A 27893-nucleotide genomic window follows, 5' to 3' on the forward strand; every position below is an offset into this window, starting at 1 on the left:
CAATTTACAGCAAGCAATTTCAAAATAAATGGCTCACAATGAAGAGACCGTGGCAATTTCTTTGTAAGGGGAACTATGTTGTCCACTTGAAGATAATTTGAAAAATGTTTTCTGTTATTTATTTGCAGTCCTTCTGTTATACTAAATACTTGATAAAGTTAGTTTTATATTATGTATTACTAAAAACGATAAATGAAAGTGATTATTTTTTTCTGCAATTTACAGCAAGCAATTTCAAAATAAAATGGCTCACAATGAAGAGACCGTGGCAATTTCTTTTGAATTGTCCACTACATTGATTGAAATTGAGAGCACCAATAATGAAATATTGTCACAAGGAGGAGATGACTTGTATGATTCCTTTAGATTGATTGAAATGGACAGCACCAATAATGAAATCTTGTCACAAGGAGATGACTTGAATGATTCCACTACATTGATTGAAATTGAGAGCACCAATAATGAAATATTGTCACAAGGAGGAGATGACTTGTATGATTCCATTAGATTGATTGAAATGGACAGCACCAATAATGAAATATTGTCACAAGGAGGAGATGACTTGAATGATTCCACTACATTGATTGAAATTGAGAGCACCAATAATGAAATATTGTCACGAGGAGATGACTTGAATGATTCCACTACATTGATTGAAATTGACAGCACCAATAATGAAATATTGTCACAAGGAGGAGATGACTTGAATGATTTTTTTGATCAATCTGTTGATGGCGAATTTATCGAATGTTTGGAGACCATAGAGTTACAAGAATCATCATTGCAGACTTTTCATGAGGAAATTGCTGATGAGGACATGTTACTAGTTCTTTCAAATTTAGAAAATTCTGAAGAATAAATTTATATTTAGAAATCAAAAATTGTTTGAGACATTATTCATTTTTATTTTTAATTTATGAGGTTGTAGCGAAGTGATTGTAGTATAAAATTAGACTTATAGTATAGAGTGCAACATTTTTATGTTACATGGTAAGTTTACTCATATTTACTTCCCTTCTGCCACTATATTATCTCCAATGTGTATTTGACATCTCTTCTTCATCTCCGGCCTCCTTTCTCTCACTGTGTGTCTCCGATGCATCTTATCGCTGCTATTTTGTGTAATTACAGAAGAGAGTAAAATAAAATAGTTCGGAACGTGAAAAGGGGGCAAAGTAGAGTACCCCTCACCCCCTAGGCCTTTTTAGGCGGTCCCAAAAGGATCAGTTTCTGCTTTCCTGAGAGATTATGGTATGAGTTCCATATACCACAATAATTTGCATTACAACATGCAAGATATCTATCTCCTATTACCAACTTTTGGAGATATTCGCGCTAAGCGCGAATATCTCCAAAAAGTAACACCTGCCCTGAGCAGTTCTTAGCCATGTTATCCAATGGGAGGTGGATAACATGGCTAAGAGCATTAGCTCGGTAATGCATGAATATCGCTGACTTTTTAGCGATATTCATGCATTGCGGCCGTTTATTATCGCATTTGCGATAAACCTTGATAATAGCAAGGTTTATCTTCGATAATTTCTGACGATGCTTAGCGGTAAAAAATTCGTTGGTAAGCATCCTTAGCGATAAATATGGCTTAACCTTGGTAACATGCACCACTGTCTGTTAACGTTCGATTCGAAGGAAATGAGGAAGTGTTGAAAAACATTGTCTGCACCATCTTGCCTTTTTTGAAATGCCACACTTTTGTCGTGCACGGCAGCCATTTTAGATGCCTTGACCAGACCCACTCTCTGCACGCTGTCGATTCGTAGCATGGCTCCCCACCCTCGCAAGCATCTTCCCCGGGCACTGGTCACCCCCGCTCTCTGTCTTATGCATCGGCAATAAACCTCCCCCCATCTGCGCTGCTCTTCCCTGAAAATCACACTCTGTGCCCGCCCGACACCTCCCTTTCGCCCTATTCACTACCGCACCCTCTGACACTCCTCTTCCTCTGTGTCCGATTGTCCAGGCTATCACCTAGCCCTGCAGATGTAGTTTATGGCCCCAGCTGTAAAGAATCACCCCTCTTCAAAGGAGTTATAGTAGATCAAGGCCCACACCCGATGAGATCCGTCACACCACACGTGTTCCTACTATCTGAAAACCATCCTGTATTGTGATTGGGGAGGGGACCGAGCCTGAAGCGGAAGATTCCAGGAATGACTCTTTGTACATCAAAGTTTTTACAATTATGTGTCACATTAAAAATATATAGCACTCCAACAAAGTAGTAGGAATATAAAACTTTAATAACATATAAATATATACAACAAAACAAAAACAGTAAAAACATTTAAACAACGAAGAGACCGTGGCAATTTCTTTTGAATTCCTGATGAGGACATGTTACTAGTTCTTTCAAATTATGAAAATTCAGAAGATGTTGCCTGGGGGTGGGTCGTCAGTAGCAGTCTGTTGTGCGAATAGTTCCAAGGCAGCAGAACGCGCTGAAATCTAGATGGCACGAAAGTGATGTCTAGTAAGTTGCCGCCCAGCAAATAACGGCGTGGGGCGCCGCGGGGGTGAGTGAGTCCAGTAGGCACCACAGCTATTCTTACCGGCATTGCAGAATTACTGCTGGGGACAATGCCTGTGCTGTAGCAGGGTCACAGCAGAAACAAAAAGGATTCTGTTGAAGATGTTGTTGGTTTTCAATTTGAAAACAGTTCTGGTGTCAACTGCTATGCTAATGTAGTGGTTAATGTTTTGTTTTCTCTAGAAAATGTAAAAGAGGGGGAGGCAGTCCAAAGTTCCGTTAAAAGGGCAAAGGAAAGGATCGGTGGTTTGAACTATCAGTCAAAAAGGGGAGGGGGTGCAACAATTTTTCCTACCGGGTCACACTGTGCTTTCACCGGAACTGAGGTCTGCAGGATTCTAGTAATTCAAAGGGAGGCTGGCGCCAGCATGGGAGCGCCGACGTCCCGCGGATACAGTTTCGTCACTCCACGGGCGATCATGGCAGTCATTCCCCATCGGGGGTCGGAGACTCCCGCGGCTGCTCTAGAATCTTCAAGGTCGTGGAGGACTACGGTGGTGGAGTCAACCAGTGACCGGGCCATTTCTTTATGCTGGGCCCGCTCTTGCCAGGTCGACCGCCATTTTGAGAGTTCGGTAGCTACTGGCGATCGCGGGGTCAAATGAGCGGACGGGCTCCACCCTGCCGGGCGAGACGTTGCAGCATGGCCACAGTGGAAGAACCCTTTTCCGGGCGCCTGTAGCGCTGAGGGTGCAGCTGGGAAGCCTCCACCTGGGGAGGCGGGAGAGGCCTGTTCGCACCGTCTCTCCCTCCCAGTGCACCCCACGGCGTCACGCTTGAGATTTGTTATGGCCGGACCAGGCGATGAGGACGAGGGGGGGGGGTCGGAGGCATGTGCAAGACATCCCCCCCCAGTGTTGTCGCAGCCATTATTCAAGACAGAAGAAGTGTCCCGTCCGTCTTCGGGCCGGGCTTCCGGTAGATGTCGGCCGGACGCCCCTGGCTCTGGCCCCATGAACGGGTTTCTTGGTTTATCAGCTGCAGCCGGATCCCGTCGGCCTCGGCCCCCCGACCGTTGGTGGCCGGACCGGAAGAGCATGTGGCGGGACTACCTGCAACTCTCAAGGGCCACCGCGGCCGGACTGGGAGAGAGAGGGGAGGGTCGAGGAGACATTCCCCCCCCCCTGCAACTGTTCAGCGTTGTAAAGGCAATCCCCTGGCCGGGTCCCGCTGGCCTCGGCCTCTCCTCCGGCTACACCCTACGTTAGGATCTCCTGGCCGAGGCGTGGAAGCAGGACCCGCCTTATATGGGCTGCTCCCGGCTGGGCGTAGCCGCAACCCTGCCCCACCTTGGAAGTTTCCAGAGTGGGGGCGGATGTTCTACTGACTTGCATTTTCCCTAGTCTATCGATTTTTTTGGCGTGGCAGGCGGTGGGACAGCGAGGGGTGATTTGGTTTCTCTTACTGTTTTTCTGGTCTCTCACCACTGGCATATTTTAACGTTTTCTTGTTTCTAGGACATTAATAGGTTTTATCATTACGTTATGTTATCGTTTCTTTGTTCGTTGTTTAATAAAAGTTCATGTTCATCAGTGGCCTACTGATTTTCGTTTTCCTATTCTTTTCTTTCCAGGTTGTTTCATGCTAAAGTTTCTGTTAACAGGATACAGTGATCACTTCGTTATTATTGCATATGTCCTTTTCACTAGGGGTGCTCTCTGGTCGGGCCAGATGACGTATCTCTAGTAAATGGTCCGGGTGAAACAGGTGCATCAATCAGTGGGGAGTAGATAGGCATGACAGATTACAACGGGGGAGAAAGGTCCGCATTACGTACCCTTTCACTATTTGCAAAGATTTTCCTACGTATATTTGCAAACAGGGAATACCTCCAAAAAGAACCAATTCCCAGTCAATGTTTGGGGAAACAATCAATCAATGAGGAACGAAATAGGCACGACGTGTTAAAGGTTTGCGTTACCTACCCTTCACTATCTGCAAAGGGAGAGAGAATATTCCTATTCTTCCTCGTTTGCAGGCAGAGAAGATTCTTAAGAGAATCAACTTCGAACAATTCAATGCTTGATTCAAACAATCAACAAGGGGTACTGTGAACACAAATGAACGCCGCTTATGTACATACACATTGGTATTATCAACAGGTTGTTCCTAATGTTTCTATTTTAGGGAGGTCAAAAAGAGATCCCATTAGTGGCCTACTGATTTTGCTCGATTCCTTTTGTTTTTTTACACGATTTTTCGCTATCTGCAAAGACTAAACAGAGTATTGCGACTCTGTGCTTGTTTGTAAATAGAGAATGAACCAAAGAGAACAATCAATCAAATGGAGAGAGAAGCAGGCACGACGGATTACAACGGGGGCAACGGGGGCAAAGGCCTGCGTTAACTACCCTTCACTATCTGCAAAGAGAGAGTACTCCTAATAGAAATGAGGGGTGGGGGGCAGCATTCAAAGCAGATCAGTGTGCATAAACACGAAAATGTTTTTACTTACCACGTACTTGACATTCGACAGCTTATGATATTTGCTATTAAAAAACCATTGAAATTCACTGAAAAAACCATAGGTTATAGACCATATATAGTTAGGAATTAGCATTTAAAAAACCTTATTTTACTCACACAAAACCATTGAAATTCCATATATAGTTAGTTGCACTAACTATATATCGCGCACCCGCAATCCACTGCTGATCATGTCACATATTACATCATTCATGACATGGTCAGTGACATCACTGATGACATCACTGATGACATCTCAAATGACATCACTGATGACATCACTGATGACATCTCATTTGACATCAATGACCACATCACTGATGATATCATTCATGTGACAATACAATGCATCTCCTCACATTTTAATATAACCTCTGTTTCACCCAGTGTTAAATACAGAGTATAATTTTTGAAACCATTGACACACCAATACTAGTTACTACATACGCACTCACTGATTGCTACGTCTACACACACCTTCACTCATTCACCCATACAATCATTCATACATACAATCACTCATCTTTACAACACTATCATATGCACTCATACACCTATACAGACACTCACAGTCTGCCACTCATCCATGGAGTTACTCACACACCTAGTCAGTCCTGTAAAGAATCAATGACACTTCCATTTTCTTGTCTATACAGTTAAACATAGAGCACCTTACATTTTCAAACATATACTAACACATACTTGCCTTCTTATACAATCATTGATACAAGTACACATTGATCTGCACAGAGTCACACACCTCCCAGCTAGCCACACACACACTCAGTCTCCCATACAAATACTTGGGCAATCAATCAATAACCCATATAGTTAGTCATATAGCTACTGATCAACACATGCAGCAGTTTACAGAACAACAGACATAATGATGCACAAATTAAGACAGTTTAGTCACTAACCCATGCACTCAGTGAGACACATTTAATCACTCACTCATACAGTCAGTCATGCACCTACTAAATCCTTCGTCCAGACACTTACACATCCACTCATTCTTCAATATGTAAGACATATTTAAACTTTACAGAAACAAAAAATCACTGGATGTTGTTATCAGTGATGTCATCAGTGATGTCATTTGAGATGTCATCAGTGATGTCATCAGTGATGTCACTGACCATGTCATGAATGATGTAATATGTGACATGATCAGCAGTGGATTGCGGGTGCGCGATATATAGTTAGTGCAACTAACTATATATGGAATTTCAATGGTTTTGTGTGAGTAAAATAAGGTTTTTTAAATGCTAATTCCTAACTATATATGGTCTATAACCTATGGTTTTTTCAGTGAATATATATATATATATATATACACACACACACAAAAAGAAGGAGAGAACTCTGGGTAGTTCTCAAGTTTAGGTGGAAAGCTCTAACAGGAGCTGCTTTCCACCTAAACTTAAGAACTACCCGGAGTTCTCACCTTTTTTGCATAATTTATGCGTCACTCTATGCCTGAAAGGGTTTTGTTTTGATTTTATATATATATATATATATATATATATATATATATATATATATATATACATATATGTGTGTGTGTGTTGTTGTTTTTAGCATTAAAAAGTTAAATTGCATTAAAAATTAACGATTTCATAATTTGAAAATTAACAATTAACTTATTAAACTTTTAATAAAATACCTAATTATTTTAAATTAGTGGAAGATCAGACAACGTTTAATTGACAATATCTATTATTAAATGAAACACTAGTGAGGGAGGGTTTTATAAATTTTGATTACAAAATAATATGCATAAATGAAATTCATATATTTTAATATATTTCAATTATTTTTAAACATTTAATGTAATAGGTTAATGTGCTGTGACATTTTCTATTAGTTCTAATAATATCTTAAAATTAGTTTACATTTCAATTTTGCACTAAAATATTTTTTCTACTTTCTTTAGGACAAGTTATTAAGCTTTATTGTATTTCCCTTTACAGTACCATCGGGAGATCACTGCCCCAGCTTTGGAGCTCTCTGTCTATGTGTGAAAAGTTACTAGTAGTAGCTATATACTTCTGTCTCCGATGCCCCCACTCCCTGACTTGAGGGAGTAAAGACAAGTCAGATTGGCCTCAGGTGTAAATCTACACTCAGATATGGTGAATAGCAAAAAGGAGTAGACTTGAATCTACGTGCAGTGGTAAATGTACACACCTGTACATCTATACATGGAAACTGGCCTTGGTGAATCGAACCTAAGAGTGTAAATATCATTGGTCCTAATCATCTCAAATCCAAACTGACCCAACAATCTCAAGGTAGAAATCTTCATTGCTTTTAGAATGCATTTTATCCAAATCCCATTTAAAATGCATTTTAATGCTGTCATAGTTCAGCCAAGTCACACCTCTAGGGCTGCTTCAGTGTTTAGGGTTAGAATCACGTAGAGTCTGGAAAAGTTGAGAGCCAGTAATCAAAGGAAAAAGAGAACCTTGTGTGGTTTGCAACATCTGGTATCGCTCCATAGGGCTTTAGTGAACTCCCTGTTTCCGAGCTCAATGGAAATAGAAAGTAACTGCACAGGCAATCCGAAGAACTGTTCGATTTTACAGGTAGAACTAATAGCTCCAAAGGACAAGCATGGGGCCCCTGTTTGGTGGGTCTCTACTATAAAAAGTGTTCCCACCCAAAACTCACTATTTGTGTTTAAATTCCAGTGAGAGGCAGACATCGGTCACGCCCTCACCCCTAAGGTTGAACGTCCTGATGCACCACACATTCTTGCTTTTTTGTGGAGCTCTGAATAGCACATCTAAACCCTGGTGAATTCTCGACTGATGTCTTCACATGAGCATCATATCTGTGTGAAATGAAAACACAGAAAGGAGAACTGTTGATAATTTACCCTAGCTTGGGGAAGGTATTTGGAGAAAGGTGCTACTTTTTCTCGGACTCCCCATTGCAGGGTATTGAAACTTGAGCTGAACACTGATTCCCAGTTGGACTTCGAAAGGTATGTTCTTTAGTATACTATCCTATTACTTCTCTATGGGTAAAGGAATATTTGTTTTGCAATAATGTCAAGTTAATAATGTCAAGTTGGGAATATATATTAACCAATGTTTCATCCGTGTGCGACCTTATCTAGCAAATGACTCAAGATAAAATACGTCTCTGAGTAGTGAGAAGGTTTGATAGTGCAGCACATAGTAAATGTCAGAAAGTGCTTAGATGAGGAGTTTCTAAAAACCTATCTAACCAGTTACGATTCTCAACTGTTAGTTAGATTTTTAGAAACTCCTCATCTAACAAGTTATGATTCTTGAGGCAAGATGGCGTCCGTGGCGTGGGCTGTGTGAGCAGCTCCGTCCCTCTCTCCCACTCCGGGGGCCAAAAACTAGTAGCGTTGACGTTTTTTTGTCGGCATCTATAGGAAGGACGAAGCGAGGACATGAATGTTTAATGGTCTGCAGGAAGAGCGGATTTCGACGCTGGGTCGGCGTGAATGAGAGCTCCGAGCTCCGAGCTGGTTGTATCAGGTCAGCTGTGGTGAGACGGGAGACGGCCGGGAGGCTGTTTGGAGGAGCGGTGCGGCCGCAGCTGAGGGAGGCGCTGGTGATTGGAGCCGTAAGTCAGGAAACGCTGCTGGTGAAGACGCCGGTCCCCCGACTCAGAGATATTATAAAGCACTGCGGAATTTTGGCTGCGGGACAAAGAGCTAGCCTTGGTGACAGCTTGGGATATTTTTTCCCCTCGAGATTGCGTTTGAGCAAGGAGCAGGAGGCGTCTCAAACCGGCCAGAGGGAGGCGGGTTGACCCGCAGAGAGGTAGAGAGGCGGTCCGACTGGAACAGGATAGGAGGTGGAGACCCACCCTACCCTTACCTTCGCGAAAAAGACTGTGAAGACTGCAAAGAGCAAAAAAGAGTGAGTCATGAGCACCAATAAGTCTGACTGACATTGCTACTAAAAAATACCGTGTAAGCATTATTACAAAACGGAAGCAGGGTGATGCTGAGTGACTTAATAACATTCAGGTGCAGAGCACCACTCTGGAGGTCTACCTTCCTATTCTTGCTTGGTGAGTTGCAAAGCCGGGTTGTTCGGGGCAAAGGAGGCGCTCTGAGTAAAAAGAAGATGCAAACAAAAAACGCGGCGAATATAGAAAGGGAAAAACAAACTATAAAGGTAACTACACGAAGTGGCAAGAATAAGGAACTAGGGACAGGGGGAAGCATTGACGGCATTGAAGGCCCTAATAGTGGGAGCGTAAGGGAGTCAGAGAGCATCCCACCGTCAGCCAGTGAACTAATTGGCAGTAGCACTGTTAATACCGCGGGATTGAATGCAGCCAATGCTCCTGGAGCCAGGAAAAAAAATGGCGATAAAGCTTACAAAGGTGATAAAGGAAGGAGCTCTGCAGCTCCGCGACCCCGAAGAAAGGAATACAGAATTTGACTCTCCCGGCCATGTTTGAGCGGCAGAGCTCCAGAAATAATGATGGCCTAACAGGAATGGCTGAAAATGGGGCAGTAATTATAACCTTAGCATTAACCTCAAATACCCTGGGGGTACCAGCCGAGCATATAGATAATCCTGAAATGCAGGACAAGCCTGACAAAGCGCAGACTACGAGACACACTGAATCTCGAGATCCTCAAGAACCTCTGGAACAAGAGCTGGGTAATCCTGAAAATAGCGTTTTGAGGGATGGGTTAAGGAGAGGCGCTGATGATATAACCATGCATTCTAACTTATCACAGAAGGAGGTTGGCTAACAGGGCGCTTTGTCAGTACCAGAATCTGGAGAGAATTACTACTCATTGTCTGAAAAGTCGTCGGATGAGGACTGGATAGATGATGAAAGCGAAGTCAGTAGCGGTGACGAATCAACTGGGGAAAGCAGATTCTCGCCTAATTGTAGTGCCTCCACTATAAAGAAGATAACAAAGAAGGCAAAGAGGAGAAAAGAAAATCTAGAGGGCATGCAAGATCATTCTCAGATATCTGGCCTTTCCATGGGAGAAATAGCAGAGGAGAGACAAAGGATGAGTGAGACGAGAAAGGCAGATCCAGGACCCTCTGAGACCCTACTCCCGCAGGAAATCACTCTCGCTACCATCTATGAAACTATAATGGGACATAGGGCCGAGAGCAAAGCCGAAATAACACGGGTCCAGGCTACATGCAGTAAGGTGAAAAACGCTGTACGGCGGGCGATAAAATTAGGTGCAGAAACTGCTGGCAGAGTAACTGACGCAGAAGCAAGGATATCTGCATTAGAAGACTGCGCCGTGGCGCAGAAAGAGGAGCTGGAGAGCATTAAGGCGCATCGTGATGATCTGAGTAATAAGTTGTGTGAATTAGAAAACCACGCTCGGAGACAAAATCTACGCTTCCTCGGGGTTCCAGAATGGTTGGAAGGGGGGAATCCTCGCAAATTTATTGCTGATCTTCTGAAGGAAGCTTTCCCGGATGTGACTACTTGGGACTAGACAAAAGAAGTTCAGAGGGCTCATAGGTTCCCTTTCAATGTGAGGAAACCTCGGCAAGGCCAAGAGAACCTGCCAAGAGCGATATTAGTGTGCTTTAATAACTTTTTAGCACGAGAAGATATCTTTGACCGAGCTAGACCGGATAAGAAAGCGACGGGCAAGGGAAGTAACTTTTTCGTCAGGCCGGACTTCTGCCAGGCAACGGTCTCTAAAAGGTGGCATTTGAGGCAACTCATCCCAGACTTTCAAAAGAAAGGGGCCATTGTTTACTTGCAGAACCTGGCAAAACTTAAGATCATGTTTAAAGGCCAGACTAAATACTTCCAGTCAGAGATCCAGGCGAAAGTGTTTTTGGAATCTTTGTAGATAGCAGATTGTAGTCTGTGGACAGGGACTGTTAGTAATAACGGGACGAAGAGGGGAGGGGGGAGAAATGGAGAGGAGAGGGAAGGGAAGGAAGGAGAGAGAAAGAAGGGGATTTAGCAATAAGGTTGATTTAATCTAATCATCTATGCAAACGGCTTTAGAGACAGGCTAGCCTGTTTGTTCTCTGTCGGTCTTTCTTTCTTTCTCTTTTTTTTTTTTCCTTGCTGGTTTTTTTTTTATCTCGTTCTTTCTTCCTTAGTTTAAGTCTATGTTTTTTTTCCCCTTGATCTAGGTAGGATAAGCTTCTGGTCTCGGGATTGTGGGGGGGGGACATGGTACTCCATCACTGCAGGGACTAACGGTCCTTGGGCCTCAATTGGTGGGGAGGTGGGGAGGAGGGAGGGGAGGGTTGCTTTGTAGGGGTGGGGGGTGGAGGGGGGGGCACGAGGTTGGGGTATTGGGGGGGTGAAAATGGCAGCAGTATGGTATCCAAATATTTTTTTGTTAAAGCTTCTGTTAAGGTATATAATTCATATGGAGATACTCCAAAAAGACTCACGGATAGGAGGTTTAAAAGAGATGTCTGGAGTTAAAGTTTTATTAAACTGTAAACTTTAATGGCAAGAAAGATTAAGATCTGTACATTCAATGTGTGTGGCTTAAACGACCCTCGGAAAAGACAAATGTTCGCGAAAATAATACAGATATTAGGTATAGATATACTCTGCTTGCAGGAGACCCATATCGCATGGGCCAATAGAGAATATTTAAAGAGTATGGGGATGGATATGGTAGTGTGCTCTAAGCAGTCTGGAGTAAAGAGGGGAGTTGCTATACTTAAAAAAAGGGGGTTGGCGGTGTGTGTAAAGTCTGCTGCAGATAAATGGGGTAGATGGGTAATTGTGGAACTGAAAGTTGGGCAGCAAGGGTTCACACTTTGTAATATATATGGCCCAAATTTGGACGATGCAGAAATGTTCAATTTTATTAATGTAGAATTGGCACAATGGAGCACCCCAGTTTTAGTGTGTGGAGATTGTAACATCAATGTGGAGGCAGGGGCAGATATTAGATCTAATTTAGGTTATACTGGAAGGAAAAAACTTGGGTATGCTGCCCTGCGGGGGCTACTTCTGGAGCAAGACCTCTATGATGTTTGGCATGAGAAGAACCCGAAAGACCCAGGGTTTACTTTTTTTTCTGCCCCATATCTAAAATTTGTCCGCCTGGATTACTTTTTCATCCCTCATGCTCTCTTGATACAGGCTAGAATCCAGATTCATCCTAAATTAATATCGGATCACAATCCTGTTGTTTTGGAATCGAGTATTCACACGGGGGGTAAGACAGAACCACCAAGTTGGTCTTTTGAACGCAAACTGTTACTAGACACACAGTATTGCCTACATATGTCTAAAGTAATAGGTGAAATTTTCACCATTAATAAAGGCACGGCATCTCAGGAAATAGTCTGGGATACGTTCAAAGCGGTTGTCCGTGGTGAGACACTCAGCTATTCTGGGTCTAAGCATAAACAATTTTTAAGCAAGCAACAAGAAGAATTTGATGAAATAACAAGAGCTGAGGAAAAACTAGCAGCAGTGCTAAGTCAAGGTGGCGACTCTGATTTGAGCAAATTGGCTCAAAATGATCTTTCAATCAAAAGAGCTAATGTTTACTCTAAGATAGCTGACATAATTGCAACTAATTATACTCAACATAAGGAATCAGCATATGAGTACGGGGAGAAAACAGGAAGAATATTGGCAAAGGGAGCAAGGGAGAAGCAGGTATCTAATGATATTACAAAAATTAGGGATCTGAATGGGGTCATACAGGAAACAAAAGAAGGGATTTTATTAGCCTTTCAAGAGGTTTATCAGCGACTTTATAGTGAGGAAGGGGAACCTGCTGATCCAAACGAATATTTAAAGGACGTAAGCCCATTAACTCTATCTGATGCTGAGCAAAGGATCCTCTTGGCGCCCACAGAATGGGGAGAGATTGAGTCAGCGATATTAGGGTTAGCCCTGGGCAAGGCCACAGGGCCAGATAATATTCCGCTGGAATTCTATAGAACATTTAGAAACCAACTAAAAAAAGAATTGCTGGATGTTTGCAGTCAGGCTTTCGCGGGGTTGGCTCAGCGATCATGGGCAGAAGCAACAATTGTTATCTTTAAAAAGAAGGGAAAAAATCCAGAAGAGATGGGGTCTTATAGGCCGATTTCTCTGTTGAATACCGACAGCAAAATTTACTCGAAGTTGATCGCAAACCGGTTAAATGATTTAATGGCAGGGCTTGTCTCCATAAGACAACACGGTTTCATACATGGTAGAGGCACAACTGACTTCGTTAGGCGAATAATATCTTTGCTGGACTGGGCGCAGGGGACTGGCTCTTCAGTTGGTGTGGCCCTGTTGGACGCCGAAAAGGCGTTGGACAGGGTCAACTGGCCCTTCCTGTGATCTGTGCTGGTAAAGATGGGGATTCCCGCAGGGATTATTAAAGCAACGCAAACACTTTATGTTCACCCGATAGCGGTCATTCAGATCTCTGGCTCTCTGTCAGGGCCGGTGCGAATAGCAAGGGGGACGAGACAGGGTTGCCCCTGTTCCCCCTGTTCCCCCTTGCTATTCGCTCTTCATATTGACCCATTCATAAGAAATTTGGAAGGGAATGTGGCAATCAAACCAGTACAGCTAAACAGTTGGGAGGTAAAAGTCTGCGCTTATGGCGACGATATCACCGTGATAACAGCTGAACTCAATACGGCACTACCTATTATTGTAAAGTCGGCGGAAGAATTTGGCCGTCTATCAGGGTATAGGCTGAATATCGATAAAACTCAGCTTATACACTCGATGGCAGGGCGCCCTGAGAACATGAAGATAGATAAAGAAGCCACGTATCTTGGGATTAAAATCACAGCTACTATTGAGGATATTATTCCCACTAATGTGGATCCTTTTTTTAAGATAGTAGAAACAGCTTTTTTGATTTGACGATCTATTAAAAGAAAATTTCGGCTCAGCATCAACCTAAATCGGTACACTCCTTTACAGAACTGTTTTATTCTCCCGGAGATATTTAATGACGGGGTAATGCATAACTGGAATATTTTAGGTATTAGGAAACTGGGAGATTTATTCATAGATAACAATTTTGTCTCATTTCATCATCTATTGAATACAAATCATATACCTCGTGCCGATTTTTTAAAGTATCTTCAGGTACGCAGTTTCTGTTTACAGAAAGTTTCAAATTCTTTAATTTTCTTGGGGAGTATTAATATTCTTGAAGCAATTAAAAGGCGACAAAGAATAGGACCTCTATATCAACTAATTTTAGAACAAAGGGAGGATGATCTGGAGGCCATAGTGATTAAATGGCAGAGCAAAATGAATACTCAAAATGTAAATATAGAGAGAAGCTTAGCAATTGCCAAAAGTGTCTTACTGAATGGGTCGCTCATCAGCCAGCATTATATGTCTGTTTTTGGGCTGTATTATACGGATCACTGACATAATATCGACGACACAAATATCGAGATACACAAATATCGAGTCAAAAATATCGATTGACAAAATATCGACTCCCTATCTTCAAACAGGTAAGTACCAAAATATCGACTCCAAAATATCGACTTACAAAAATATAGACTGTCAAAATATCGATTTTTTAAAATGTCTTAAAATTAAGTTAAAAGTAATATAGTAATAAATATATTTAATATAAACTTAGAAATAATTATTAAAAAAATATAATTTTAATAAATAATTTATATAATTACAAAAATTATATCACCAAAAATTACACACACACATATATATATAAGTCACTTGGCAATTAAAGGCAGCAGGACACTACTGGGGCGTGATTGGCAGTTTTCCTGGGACACTTGTGGCGCTGAGGAAGGCTAAGATATAGCCGAAATGCATTCGCCTTGTTGGTGTGATTAAAGGCTTCCACACTGTCCCCTGCTGTGGCTTCTACTTTCTTCTAGGCGAAGGAGGTTCGTTTGATATATATATATATATATATATATATATACATATATATATATATATATATATATATATTTAAACATATTATTAAATAAACATATATAACATTTTAGAAAATGTTTAAAATGTATTGTTACAACTATAGTGAGTTCAACATTAGCAAAAGTGTTGGATAGCGTAGAGGTAAAATTTACTACTCCCACTCCAGTGGGTGCAACAGTAGGGAAAGCGCTGGGTAGCGTAGAGGTTAAAATTACTATTCCCACTCCAGGGATGTATGACGTTACAACGCATACTTTTACAACGCCTACCATTACAACAAAACTTTTACAACGCAAAAACTTTTACAACGCATACATTTACAACGCAAGATTTTACAACGCATATACCTTTACAACGCATACCATTACAACATAAGTATTGGTAAGTATATAATAATTTTTTGAATATAAATTAATAAAAAATATTATAATATAATTTAATATAATTTAATTTTATTAAATAAATGTAATTTAAATGTAATTTTACTTTATTTTTACAAAGTACCCCTGTACCCCAAAAACCCAAAACTGACCCTGAACCCTAAAAATACCCCTTTACCCATAAACTGAAAACTGACCCTGAACCCTAAAAATACCCCTTTACCCGAAAACTGACCCTGAACCCTAAAAATACCCCTTTACCTACAAACTGAAAACTGACCCTGAACCCTAAAAATACCCCTTTACCCCAAAAACTGAAAACTGACCCTGAACCCTAAAAATACCCCTTTACCCAAAAACTGAAAACTGACCCTGAACCCTAAAAATACCCCTTTACCTACAAACTGAAAACTGACCCTGAACCCTAAAAATACCCCTTTACCCCAAAAACTGAAAACTGACCCTGAACCCTAAAAATACCCCTTTACCCAAAAACTGAAAACTGACCCTGAACCCTAAAAATACCCCTTTACCCAAAAACTGAAAACTGACCCTGAACCCTAAAAATACCCCTTTACCCAAAAACTGAAAACTGACCCTGAACCCTAAAAATACCCCTTTACCTACAAACTGAAAACTGACCCTGAACCCTAAAAATACCCCTTTACCCCAAAAACTGAAAACTGACCCTGAATCCTAAAAATACCCCTTTACCCAAAAACTGAAAACTGACCCTGAACCCTAAAAATACCCCTTTACCCAAAAACTGAAAACTGACCCTGAACCCTAAAATTAAAATATTTATCAATTAATCAATTATAATTAATTACCAATTATATTTTAATTAATTACCAATTAATAGTTAATTAACAATTAATTAAAAAAAAATATCAATAAATAAATTAACATATTTAATTAATTATAATTAAATTACTTCCCACCCTATTCCCCTATAAACCCACAACCCGCTACAGAAAATAAATTACTAAAATTAAAATATTTATCAATTAATCAATTATAATTAATTACCAATTATATTTTAATTAATTACCAATTAATAATTAATTAACAATTAATTCTAAATTATTATCAATAAATAAATTAACATATTTAATTAATTATAATTAAATTACTTCCCACCCTATTCCCCTATAAACCCACAACCCACTACAGAAAATAAATTACTAAAATTAAAATATTTATCAATTAATCAATTATAATTAATTACCAATTATATTTTAATTAATTACCAATTAATAATTAATTAACAATTAATTCTAAATATATATCAATAAATAAATTAACATATTTAATTAATTAGAATTAAATTACTTCCCACCCTATTCCCCTATAAACCCACAACCCGCTACAGACTTATATTACACAAAAAATAAAAATTATTATTAACTTACCTTAAATTCGATATTTTTGTTGTCTATATTATATCTAGTCGATATTATGTCCATTCTATATTTTTGATTCGATATTATGTCCATTCTATTCGATATTAATTTTCTCTAGTCGATATTTTTGTTGTCTATATTATGTCTAGTCGATATTATGTCCATTCTATATTTTTTACTCGATATTCTGTCCAGTCGAAATAATTGACTCGATATTATGACTGTACACCAGGGAAGCTAGCAAAATGGAGTGCTGTGCGTGGGACAAATTGTAGCCGTTGTAATTTACACGGGGCTGATGCTCTACACATGTTCTTTGACTGCCCGAAACTGGCGCGATTTATTGCGGAGATAGAGCATTTTCTGGCAGCAGAGCTGTCTATTCAAGTCAAACTAACAGCATCAATGGTAATTTTTGGATGTGATGAAAATGTGTCAAATGTGACTTCTGATACGGACATAGGATTTATGTTTGTCTGCATGTCTGCATACCGTTTTTGTATAACATCAGGCTGGCTTCACATAGAACCACCCAACTTTATTATGTGGCGAACTAAGCTATTATCAATGTATTATTTGGAAGTAGCATTATATAAAATGAAAGGTATTACCAAGAAAACATTTGGTCGTAAACTATGGTCTCCAATTGCAAAATGGACTGGAACGCGAGAGGTTTTAGTACTTAACTTCTGATTTTGTAGGAATAAGCATTGAGAAGAGTAGTACTTTGCCTGCTTGCTCTGTCTTGCTTTGCTTTGTATTGTATTGTTACTTCTTGTTACTTTATGTACTGCTGCCAAATGAAAACTCAATAAAAAAAAAACAGTTATGATTCTTGTATTAGGTTTTCTTCCCCTCAGTTCTCAATCGCAATCCCTTCCCCTCCCTTGGTGGTGGACGATTGTTAGCATTCTACTGACCTCAAGAATCTTCAGCTCTGACAACTCACAAATTTGACTGTACGGGCTGGATCATAATATATGTTTGCCAGGTGATAATCCAAGCCCTTCGTGATAAGACAGACATTGCTTGGTGCGAACATTGTACTAAGAAAGCTGATTTGTGGAGCTGGTATTTTCTTACCAGAATGTTTATTGCATATTTGTTGTGCTGCTTTTTTTGTGTGATATGTGTGTTTCTTTTAGTGTTGCTGTTTTTTGGTGCTGTATCACTGCACTGTACTGTATTTTGTTTGACTGCTGTCTGTTGCATTGCTCATTTTTAGGTCTCGCATAGGCAGCACACATGCGTTGCTTCTACGAGGCATTAAGTAATCTCTATACTTGGGTGAAACTCCGCCTCTTGCCGGTAGTATCTCCTGCCACTTTCCATTTGTTAACTGTGGCTTTCGATTTGTTAGCAGGCTTATGGTTGGCTTGAGGTCAAATTCGGCACTTCCGTTTTGCTTCCCTTTGGCCGGAAGGAGCACCGACCAACTACAGTTAGGTTCCGCTGCTCGGCCTTATCTATTTGTGTAGGGACTACTTCCTTGTTTTTACAGGGCTTTCTCCTGTCTGCTGTTAGACACGCTCTCCGACACTGCACGCCAAGCTTAATATTCATTGTGGCACCCCTTTCCCTCGATGCCTCGAACTTTAATATTGCCAGTCGCGCCATTTATATAGCGCGGCTAAACCAAATCATTTTTGTAATTTTGTTTTTCATTAAACCATTTCAATAAAGCGCATATCGTGGTCGCGCAACTTTATTATTGCGTGCGTCGCCAAAATCCTTTTAAAAATGTATCTGTTTTTATAAAGTGCGGCATGCTAACCTTCATAATTATGGCGGCTGCAAATCTATCTCCCGCTTCGGCGTTAGCCACGGTTCTTCCCTTCTCCCCGGTCATAGCTGCCTGTTCAACCGTAAAAAAATATGTGCAATGGTCCCTAGTGGCCCATGATTCGCTCCCAGCAACCATGATGTGACCATTGTTTACAGCGTTGCTGGGAGCGATGCACGCCATTAAAGCGTGGAGGGCTGAAAGGAGCAAGAGCGGGAAACCGAGCTGTTAGAGGGAGCCGCGGGGCAGGGACGGCACGCAGGCACAGCAGCAGCAGGCCAGCTCCGGGGTGCCAGTGCTTTGCCGGACTACCACACTCTGCCCAGCCACAGCAGTCATGGAAAGTGTGCGGGGGAGAGGGGCAGCTTCCACCAGCCGGCTCTGGGGGGCTGCTCTCCGCCCTTCATGCTGCCTGTGTCTGCTCCGTAGGCCAGCCGCAGCCCTCCTCCTGCGCCATAGACAGCAGGCATGGGAAGTGTGCGGGGGAGAGTGGGTAGCTTTCCATATTCAAACTACAGAATCTGAAAAGCAACCCGCAATTTAAATGAACAGAGTGACGGTGCAGCTGCAGGGACATTCCGCCATACTTCCAGTGCACTAACATGAAGTCACTCGGGCGAACGCGGTCCTGGTGAGTTTCATCTCCCTTTCCATCCCAGCGGTCAGCGCTGTCCTGGTTGCTTGTTATTACAGATGAAGTCAGCAGAGTAGAGCTTGTAGGGCTGCGGCGCAGTCAGTCGTACTGTTTTCTCTGCACCCCTCCCATGCCCCCAGCCCTGCTCGCTGCTTTGTCAAGACCCCTCCTGCCCCCGAGTTCCGTGTTAAACAGGAGCGACCATGCACGTTATTTGTTATTTGGCGCTTGGAGCCGAGGCAGACCTCAGAGCACCTTTCTGGCGCAGGCACGTTATCCATACAAGCTATCTTATGTCCTTACATTTCTGAGCTTTTCTTATTTATAAATAAAAACTGTTTCCGAGCCCTGCTGATGGTTAAAGGTGGGTGGGCGTCTTCAGAAGGGGGGAGGGGTTAAGAAGCAGTAGAGTGGCCAGGTGGGAAGATGGAGTCAGCAGAGTAGCGCTTGTAAGGCTGGGGCGCAGTCAGTCGTACTTGTTCTCTGCCTCCCCAGCCCTGCTCCCTACTTTGTCGAGTCGAGACCCCTCCTGCCCCCGAGTTCCGTGAGCAGTGGTAGAAGTGGGCGGGGACAGAAGGGCACGGCGTGCCCCTACTTCTAAAAATTAATTCAGTCTGTTCCCCTACTTCTTACTTTAAAAAAAGCATCCCGGGACGGCAATATTAGTCCTAATTAAAACGATAACTTTGTTTTTTTCCATCTTGCATGGGCTGCTCGCACTTCTCTGTTGAACTACAGAGGCTGCAGCAGCCCCTCCCTGAGCTCGCACAGAAGCAGTACTTCCCATGGGCGTAGGAAGTGTGGGGGACGCGGGGGACATATCCCCCTCAGATTTTGCAGTGGGGGGGACACGGGGGACAAGGGAGGGGGACGAGCGGACAAAAGAATTTCCCCTCTCTCTTTTGTGATTGTCAGTGCCTTTAGCGCACGAAAGTGCTACAGTTAATGGCCCTGAACTTTACATGTGATCTGCCTTCAGTCTCAGAGGCCTCAGGCCACCCACCCTCTGCCCTTTGATATGCTGTAGTAAGGTTCGCCCTCTGCCCTTTATTATGCATGCTGCAGTGAGGCCATTCTGAGACAGGCAGAGAAGGAAAAAAACTGTCTCTTTTCCTTCCTGTACAGAGAAGTGACCATTTCTCCTGCTCTGCCTCTGGCAGCTGCCCTCCTCCTCTTTCTCTCTTTATTCCTCCCTCTCTTTCTGTCTCGCTACTCCTCACGTGATTTTTTTAAGAGACAGCACTTACCACCTCTTGCCGTCCTTTCCTTTTTTTGTTCCCCTGTCAAATGGTTCCAAAAAAGAACGAAACTCTTAGGATAGAAATGTCGTTATTTTCTGACCTCTTTCTACTCCGAAGGACAATCTCAGAACGAAGAGAAAAAAGTATAAAACTACGAAAAATAATGAAATAACGTATTAAAGCAATAAAGACTCGTCACAGACAGGCCACATTGGTGCTAATTACACCCACGCACATTAGTGCCACTTTACAGAGTTTGCCAGTGATGGATTACTTTCTATTTCTCGTCTTTCTTTGAACAACATTGTTTTCCCAGGGTGGGGAAGGGCACTATTCCTAGAGGGGCTGCAATACCTGGTTGATGGGTGGAGTGGGAATCGTTTAATGTGATCTTTTTCAACTGTTTTAATTATTTTAGATTTTAAAATGTGTACCGCTGCTGTGTGTTCAGGGATGTGGTCTTTTTAAAGCAAACTGCTTAAGTTTTGTAAGACTAAAAGCAATGGACAACGAAATAGGTTCCTTCCGGGTCTTGTAGTCATGTCCTGAACTTTTCAGGCACAAACACTCACTGATGACTGAATAATGAGTTTAAAAGCGTTCAGGTAACCATTTTGTTTCTGCTTACATTTCACATGCTTTACTTATCCTTGCATTCCCTATTAGTGTTTGCTTTTTCCAGGATGTCATAACTTTTTTTTCAGGGAGCATATTAGTCTTGTCTAGTGCATAATTTGAATTGAGTCGCAGCACAATTAGGTTGTAGCTGAAGGTAGTGCTAGTTTCTCTCAGGGGGCAGTATGGTGTCCAGTAGGGGAGAGGATGTGGCACTCTGACAAGAGCTGCAGAATTTTGAACTGGAGAACCAGGTTCAGCCTTCATGACCAGTCCACCAGCCCACACTCTTGAAAGAGCACATTCCCATGATACACCTTAGATGGCCCAATAAACCTTAAAAAATCTGGGTGTCTTAGCACCAGCAGGTGGACCCTTGTGGTGGCAAGTATGCTTTACCTTGAAGGCCTGGCCACCACGATCCATACTGAAGTTCACCTCCAGTCTTGCGGGCAGGTATACGAACAAGCACTCCCTAGAGCGACAATGACTCTGTCATTGAGGTCACAAGACCCTTGAGGCCAGTCCACCTCACCCTTTAGTACCTCCATTGGCCTTTTCAGCAGTAGTAGTGCAACTTACCAAGGATTGTCAATGTAGGATTTGCATGCAAGAGCAGTGACGGGGCAGGAGAAGTGATGGGGTAGGAGAGGCGACAGGGCAGGAGAGGTGACCGGGCAGGTGACATGACAGGCAGATGACATGACAGGCAGGGGATGTGATGGGCAGGAGAGGTGATGGGCAGGAGAGGTGATGGCCAGGAGAGGTGATGGGCAGTCGAGGTGATGGGCAGTACAGGTGATGGGCAGGAGAGGCGATGGGACAGAAGAGGCGACGGGGCAGGAGAAGTGACAAAGCAGTAGAAGTAATGGGGCATGAGTGGTGATTAGGCATGAGCAGGAGTGGTAACCAGGCAGGAGCTGTGAACGGGGCAGGAGCAGTGAACGGGGCAGGAGCAGTGAACGGGGCAGGAGCAGTGACTGGCCAGGAGAAGTGACGGGGCAGGGGAATTGATGAAGCAGGAGAGTTGATCGAGCATGAGTAGGAGTACTCACTGGACAGGAGCAGTGAAAGGGCAGGAGCAGGCATTTCCCAGGGCGACTGGAGGGGTAGGGGGCCAGTGTAGTTTGGGGGGACCGGTTTTGTACAAGTGCAGGAGTTTTAAAAACACTGCAAAGTTCTTTGTATATTCAGCAGGTTTCGGTCAACAATACAAGTGCCAAGATAACTTTGGTGATCAGCGTACCTGCTGGAGAGAGATGGGAGCATGTTTTGTCTAGTGGCTTTTTTACTCATCTAAGGTAGCGCAGAGGGGTAATATGCCTACTGCAAAGAACATGTACCAGGCATATCAAAGAGCAATATGTTATGTGCATAGTTCAGTGGGTACTGCTTTGTGTTCACTTCCCGAATGAAAGGACACTTGAATACATATAGCCTGGCAGTTCGGGCTGGACTGTTCCCATTGGGCGCAGGATCAAGACTGATTTGCATATGGCTGGGTCCAAACTGGAATGGCATGGTGAGCAAAAAAACAATGGATTTAGGCCTAGATCTCTTTACTGGGGTGAATGTATGACATTGTCCTGCATTCTGTCCATCAATTGTTCTTTTTGCATTTGTCACCCTGAGTGGGAAAGGTATGCTCAGACATGAGTCCCATGCTCTCCATGCCACTGGAATCAAGCTATCCTGGCTGATGAGGGCTGAAAGCCCGAACCCAGTCCTAGGATGCTTGTTTCCAGTCCAGGGAGGACCTGGCCTGGCAGTTCGGGCTGGACTTTTCCCATTGGGTGCAGGATCAAGACTGATTTGCACATGGCTGGCTGCAAACTGGAATGGCATGGTGAGCAAAAAACAATGGATTTAGGCCCTGATCTCTGTACTGGGGTGAATGTATGATATTGTTCTGCAATCTGTCCACCTGCACCATCAGGATTCAAGCAAGCCGGGCCGAAGACGTCTGTAATGCCAGAAACCGGTCCCCAGAAGCTTGTTTCCTTTCCAGTAAAAGAATTGGCTTGGTAGTTTGGTCTGCCCTGTTCCCATGATGCACTGGGCCAGGGACAGACTAATTTGCATGTAGCCAGGTTCTGAGCTGGGATGGTGCAGTGAGCTAAAAAACGGTGATGGATCAAGCCCTGATCTGTTGACTGGGTAGGAGTGTTCTGCTTCATTCAGATACTCTGTCCATCACCACCCCCTTTTCTGAAACATTCTGCTTTACAGCCCCATGTGTTGCAGTTCTGATGGCACCTTTATAGATTATTTGTGTTTTCATCCAGTGAAGCATTTCGCCTGCTGGTGATTCTCGCCTTTTATTTATTTACATGTCGTAGTGTTATATAGCGCAGACAAGAGGGCGTTGAGGCGCTTTACAAGTCCAATATTAATCTGTGTTTTCCATCAAATAAACATACGTTGCCTGCATCGCTGTCTTCCGTGCAGGAGTGGGTCCATTATTGGAACCCTGGGGCATATTATCAAGAAAGGGCGTTACATTATCGCCGCTTTTCTCGGCAGGAAACTGACGATAAAGTGGCGATAATGTGCTTGATTATATGCTCTATGAATTCCAATCGAAGCCCTTTTAAGATGTGAAGACATCTAACATGGGCTTCGATTGGAATTTCCTGCCGATAAAAGCGGCGATAATGTAACGCCCGTTCTTGATAATATGCCCCCCTGTGTCTGCCAACCCCGTTCTGCCTGCTGTTTGCTTATTTTAAGTGTGAACATAAAACATCAAGGAGTCCTCTCCATGCCTCTGCAAATGATACCAGGCTTAAAGGAATACTCCTCAAATACTTTTGCCCTGACGTTACAGTACGTGGCTCGTTTGTTGTACGTCCACAGAGGCCATATTGCATAAAGTCATAGAAGTGCCAGTTTAAGATAGGTCTCTGCCATAGTTTCGGGCTGACTGGTGTCTGAAATAGTTTGAGTCAGAGCAGTGTCATCTTACCACCTTCAATCTCGGAAGATGGTTGTTTGCCACAGGAAATGTTTGGTTGGAAATGTAGCAACTTTTTCTCCAAAGTAAACGACATAATATAACACCGTAACATAACACAAGGCAAATGACAAACACCTACATTATAACAGAGATAATCCAAACAGTGCAGGTGATGCTTTCTTGAGTTTCTCTTGTGCATGTTTCAGTCATATAACTTTTCTACTTTCATTGCATGAAATTGATGCAAATGTAAGTACTAGGGTGCAGTGAAAGGCAAAACAGGGGTTAAAGACATAGGACAAATATCAAAAAGGAAGAATTAAAGGATATACACACCTGTTGTAGGAAATATAGATGTGATGTATGGCGTATGGCTTTCTGCATATGTGAAGCTTAGTGGCGTATACACAACTGAGTTAACAACTATCTGTACACTTGCAGCTCCAGCATAGTATGCTGGTGTGATACACTGCACTTCGCCAGGAGTGACAGACACGACTTCACACAAATTACCACCAATGGTCACTATAGTGCTGTTTGTGCCAAATCCATTTCCTGTGATGAACAAAGTGGTGCCTCCCATGATGCTTCCAAAGTGTGGTGAGAGAGAGGCCTCCGCAGGACTGTTGAGGGTGAGGGTACCTGTAGCAAGGCCTTTGCTTAACACCACAACTGTGAGCGTGTAGTCTCCAGCAGGAAGTGGGGTCACAAGGCAAGTAATGTTGTTTTCAGTGAGGCTGGTTGGCTCAATTTCCTCATCTCCAATGAACACAAGGATGTCGTCAACTCTGGACCCAAACCCTTCGCCTTCAATCACAATTTCAGTAGATACATTCTGCAAGATGGTGGGTGCCACGCTTGATATTTTCGATGCGACATTTGTGGAGTATGAAAAGCTGCACAACCCCCTGCACTGAGCTGGGATATCAAGTACACTGACTATTAGATCCACGCTTTGCTCAACATAAGCACTTGGGGTGTCACATTCGATGTCTGTGTAACTCACAGACACAATAGCACATGGATATCCGGCCACTGTAACCATTATCCCACTCTGCGGAGCTGCAAACCCTGACCCGTGGATGGTCAGTCTGGTCTTCCCTGTGAGTGATCCAATGCTTGGGGTCACAGAGTCCATGTGGGGGAGGAGGACGAAGCGTCGATCGAACTCACTGGTCAAGGTGTTGATGGCTGTACCAAGGTTATGCACGTTTAGGGAGACCATTTCTGCACTTCCGATGTCCATTGTGTTCTCTGGGTCCACAGTGCATGTCAGTCCGTGCCCACTGCTCGACAGTATCACACACGGATAGCTTCCGATCTTCACCTAAAGCAAAACATGCATTAGAGATACATTCATACCAAGCTAATAGACAGTTTATAAATATAACTATGCAACTGGATTCATTCACCAATATAATGAACTACTACATTGAAATCTCTTTGGAGAGCAATATTCGGAAAAGTATGATAGTCAGGTGCATTAGAAAGTGTACACATTCGGAAGGGTTACTATTTATTATAGAATCATTTTACTCATAAAAAGCCACGATATACTAGCAAGATAATCTGTGATGGGTACCAACTTCAAGTACCATCAGTTATGACTTTGGTGTTAAAAACATACCAAGCATTATTTCAGCAATGTGTTGTTGAGGATTCCTACCATAAACCTAAAAAAATAGGAGGAACTTCTTGGTGGCTCTCTTGTAGGAGTTGAGTTATCCTATGTTCAGTGCCACAGAACTCTGGTAGGCATATGAGCTTTATAAAAGCCAGCAGATGCGGACTGAGAAATGGCGCCCTTTATTTATCACATTCATTGAATATATGTCTGCACACCACTCTGTGCATATCAAAGGATGCTCATGACCTGGACGAGGACAGAGCCGGTGTTCTCCTCCAAAAGAGTTTGGCATGTTATCTTTGCCAAAAGAATGCTCTTGTTTTTTACCCTTTCAAAAAGAAAACATATTCCAATTGCATTGATTCCATACTTAAGCAAAAAGAGAAAGGTACATTAGCGTATTGATTTATATTAGGCCCAATATAGAGACAAATTCACAACCGTGTTGGATATTGAAAGTATTATACTTTCTATGTTTCCACCCAGTGTTTTTCATTTTTCAAATTTGGTTTTTAGTTGTTGCTATGGTATGACCCTTGACAGACTTCACACGAGTGCTCTGTTCTGCTCTTTCTGCAATACAGTATATATGTCTCTTCTTGGTGAAGCCAAAGCTGCTGAGGGTATTTGGCACAGCAATCAAGACAATCGGCTGTTACATCACAAGACACTCCTAGAAGTTCATCAGAATTCGAGTGGGTAAGAAAACCCGACAGCAGAGTGCAGGAATGAAAGCTGTGATGCAGGACATTAAATCCCCCAGTGTCTCATTTATTTTTACCAACCCCCTTTTAAATGCCACATTGACATAATCATTCTATGCTCTAGAACATTCTATCAACATTACAATTATCTGTCACATGTACTTTAGCCTGATAGATGGAAATCTGTGTTCATGTTTGACTAATTAATTCTAGTCTGGTACATTCTGTGAATTAGGATATTGTTTGTGTGCCGACCCTGCTTCAGAAACCCTACTATACTTCAGTTGAAGCCAATTCATAACTGCATCCCTCATCTGCCTAAAGACCTATGGCCTTATTTATGAGGCCCTTATGCTGCTGTTTCGTCACTTTTTGTGATGCTGTAGCGGCGTAAAAAATGCCCCACACTGCCCTATATTTACAAAGTGATCCATCCAGGCAGATGTGTCACTCTGTAATTCACTGCACTACATTATACCTGTGACAGATAAAATGTATGTAGGGTGGGTGTTCCGTTGCAGCAAAGCCAGGTAGAAGAGACGCGGTGAAATCTGAGATTTCACTGCGCCACTTCTAGGGCGTGACTACGTAAAATCCTTGAAAAAAGCATAAGGAGTGACACAGGGATTTTCACATGGGGCTTGCTCCATTGTGATCAGCCTGACTCTTTCAGATTTGACCAGGTCCAGCACAAACAGATAGCCCCAATTGGCACTTTAAGCTTTTAAGCACTATATTTCAATATGTTCTTTAAAAAATTCATATCTCCAGACCTGCTTATTAGATTTTGTCATTTCGGTCTTGTTTTTTTCAATAAATGAAGCTCTATTTTGCTAACTCAGTGTGGATTATTTTTGGGTAGTGTCTTCACTGTTTTACTGTTTTAAGTGTTGCACGAATACCAGTGCCGGCAGCGTGCAATGAAGAGTGGTGAGCCGGGCTAAACAGTAAACTAGACTAACTTCATAGTGACATGCATTATATTATAGTTTTGAAGTTACAATGTTTAACTTTAAAATGGTAATGTAATTCATATCAGAGATTTAGGGATACGTACAGACTTAAATTGCAAAAAAAATCAGGAAATGAAAGTCACTTACCTCCGTCCTTACTATGGTGTTCTCTCCTCCAGCAAGCCCTAGCCAAGTCCCCTAACCAATCCTGATGATATTTTCATGCTGTATGAGAGCAGCACCGGGATTGATTGGATGGAGCAGGCTCTCCCAGCCCTCCAAAGACCACTGGAGGCCTTTGCTCAGTCTCAACCCAGCAGTTTAAGACATCAGGGTTGAGAGGTTTAAATTGCGCATGTCTGGCTGCCTGTCGCAAGACAGCGGACAAAGTGACATGCATGCTTTAAAATATCCAGCCCATCACTTCTCTCTGCTGCTTCCAGTCCTGAGATCAGGCTTGGGATGGGGGTTTGAGAGCCAATCAAAAAACACATGATAATAGTGTTTATTGCCATTTTACTTTTCACTGGGGAATTTTAAGTAGTGGGGTGACACTCCTCCACCTTAGTGGAGGAGCTGCCCCTGACAGGCACTTTACATATTGCCTCTTAAGTTACGCCTGACTGCTCTGTGCCATGCTGCCAGAGGGTGGAGCACTAGTTGATTTAGGATGTGTATCTGACTTGGATTGTGGTCTCTCC

General features: G+C 42.6%; 1 protein-coding gene across 1 annotated transcript in view; it reads right to left on the reverse strand.

Moving 5' to 3' along the window:
* The window catches only part of LOC144828000 (fibrocystin-L-like), a 1506874-nt gene that overhangs the window by 673728 nt on the left and 805253 nt on the right, over positions 1-27893 (reverse strand). Inside the window, exon 40 of the mRNA XM_078686147.1 lies at positions 24245-25235. Coding sequence (XP_078542273.1) covers positions 24245-25235 — 991 coding nt within the window. The remainder of the gene's footprint in view (positions 1-24244; positions 25236-27893) is intronic.

This window comes from Lissotriton helveticus, chromosome 4_1 (genome assembly GCF_964261635.1).
Source record: "Lissotriton helveticus chromosome 4_1, aLisHel1.1, whole genome shotgun sequence".
In the NCBI taxonomy this organism is placed as follows: domain Eukaryota; kingdom Metazoa; phylum Chordata; class Amphibia; order Caudata; family Salamandridae; genus Lissotriton; species Lissotriton helveticus.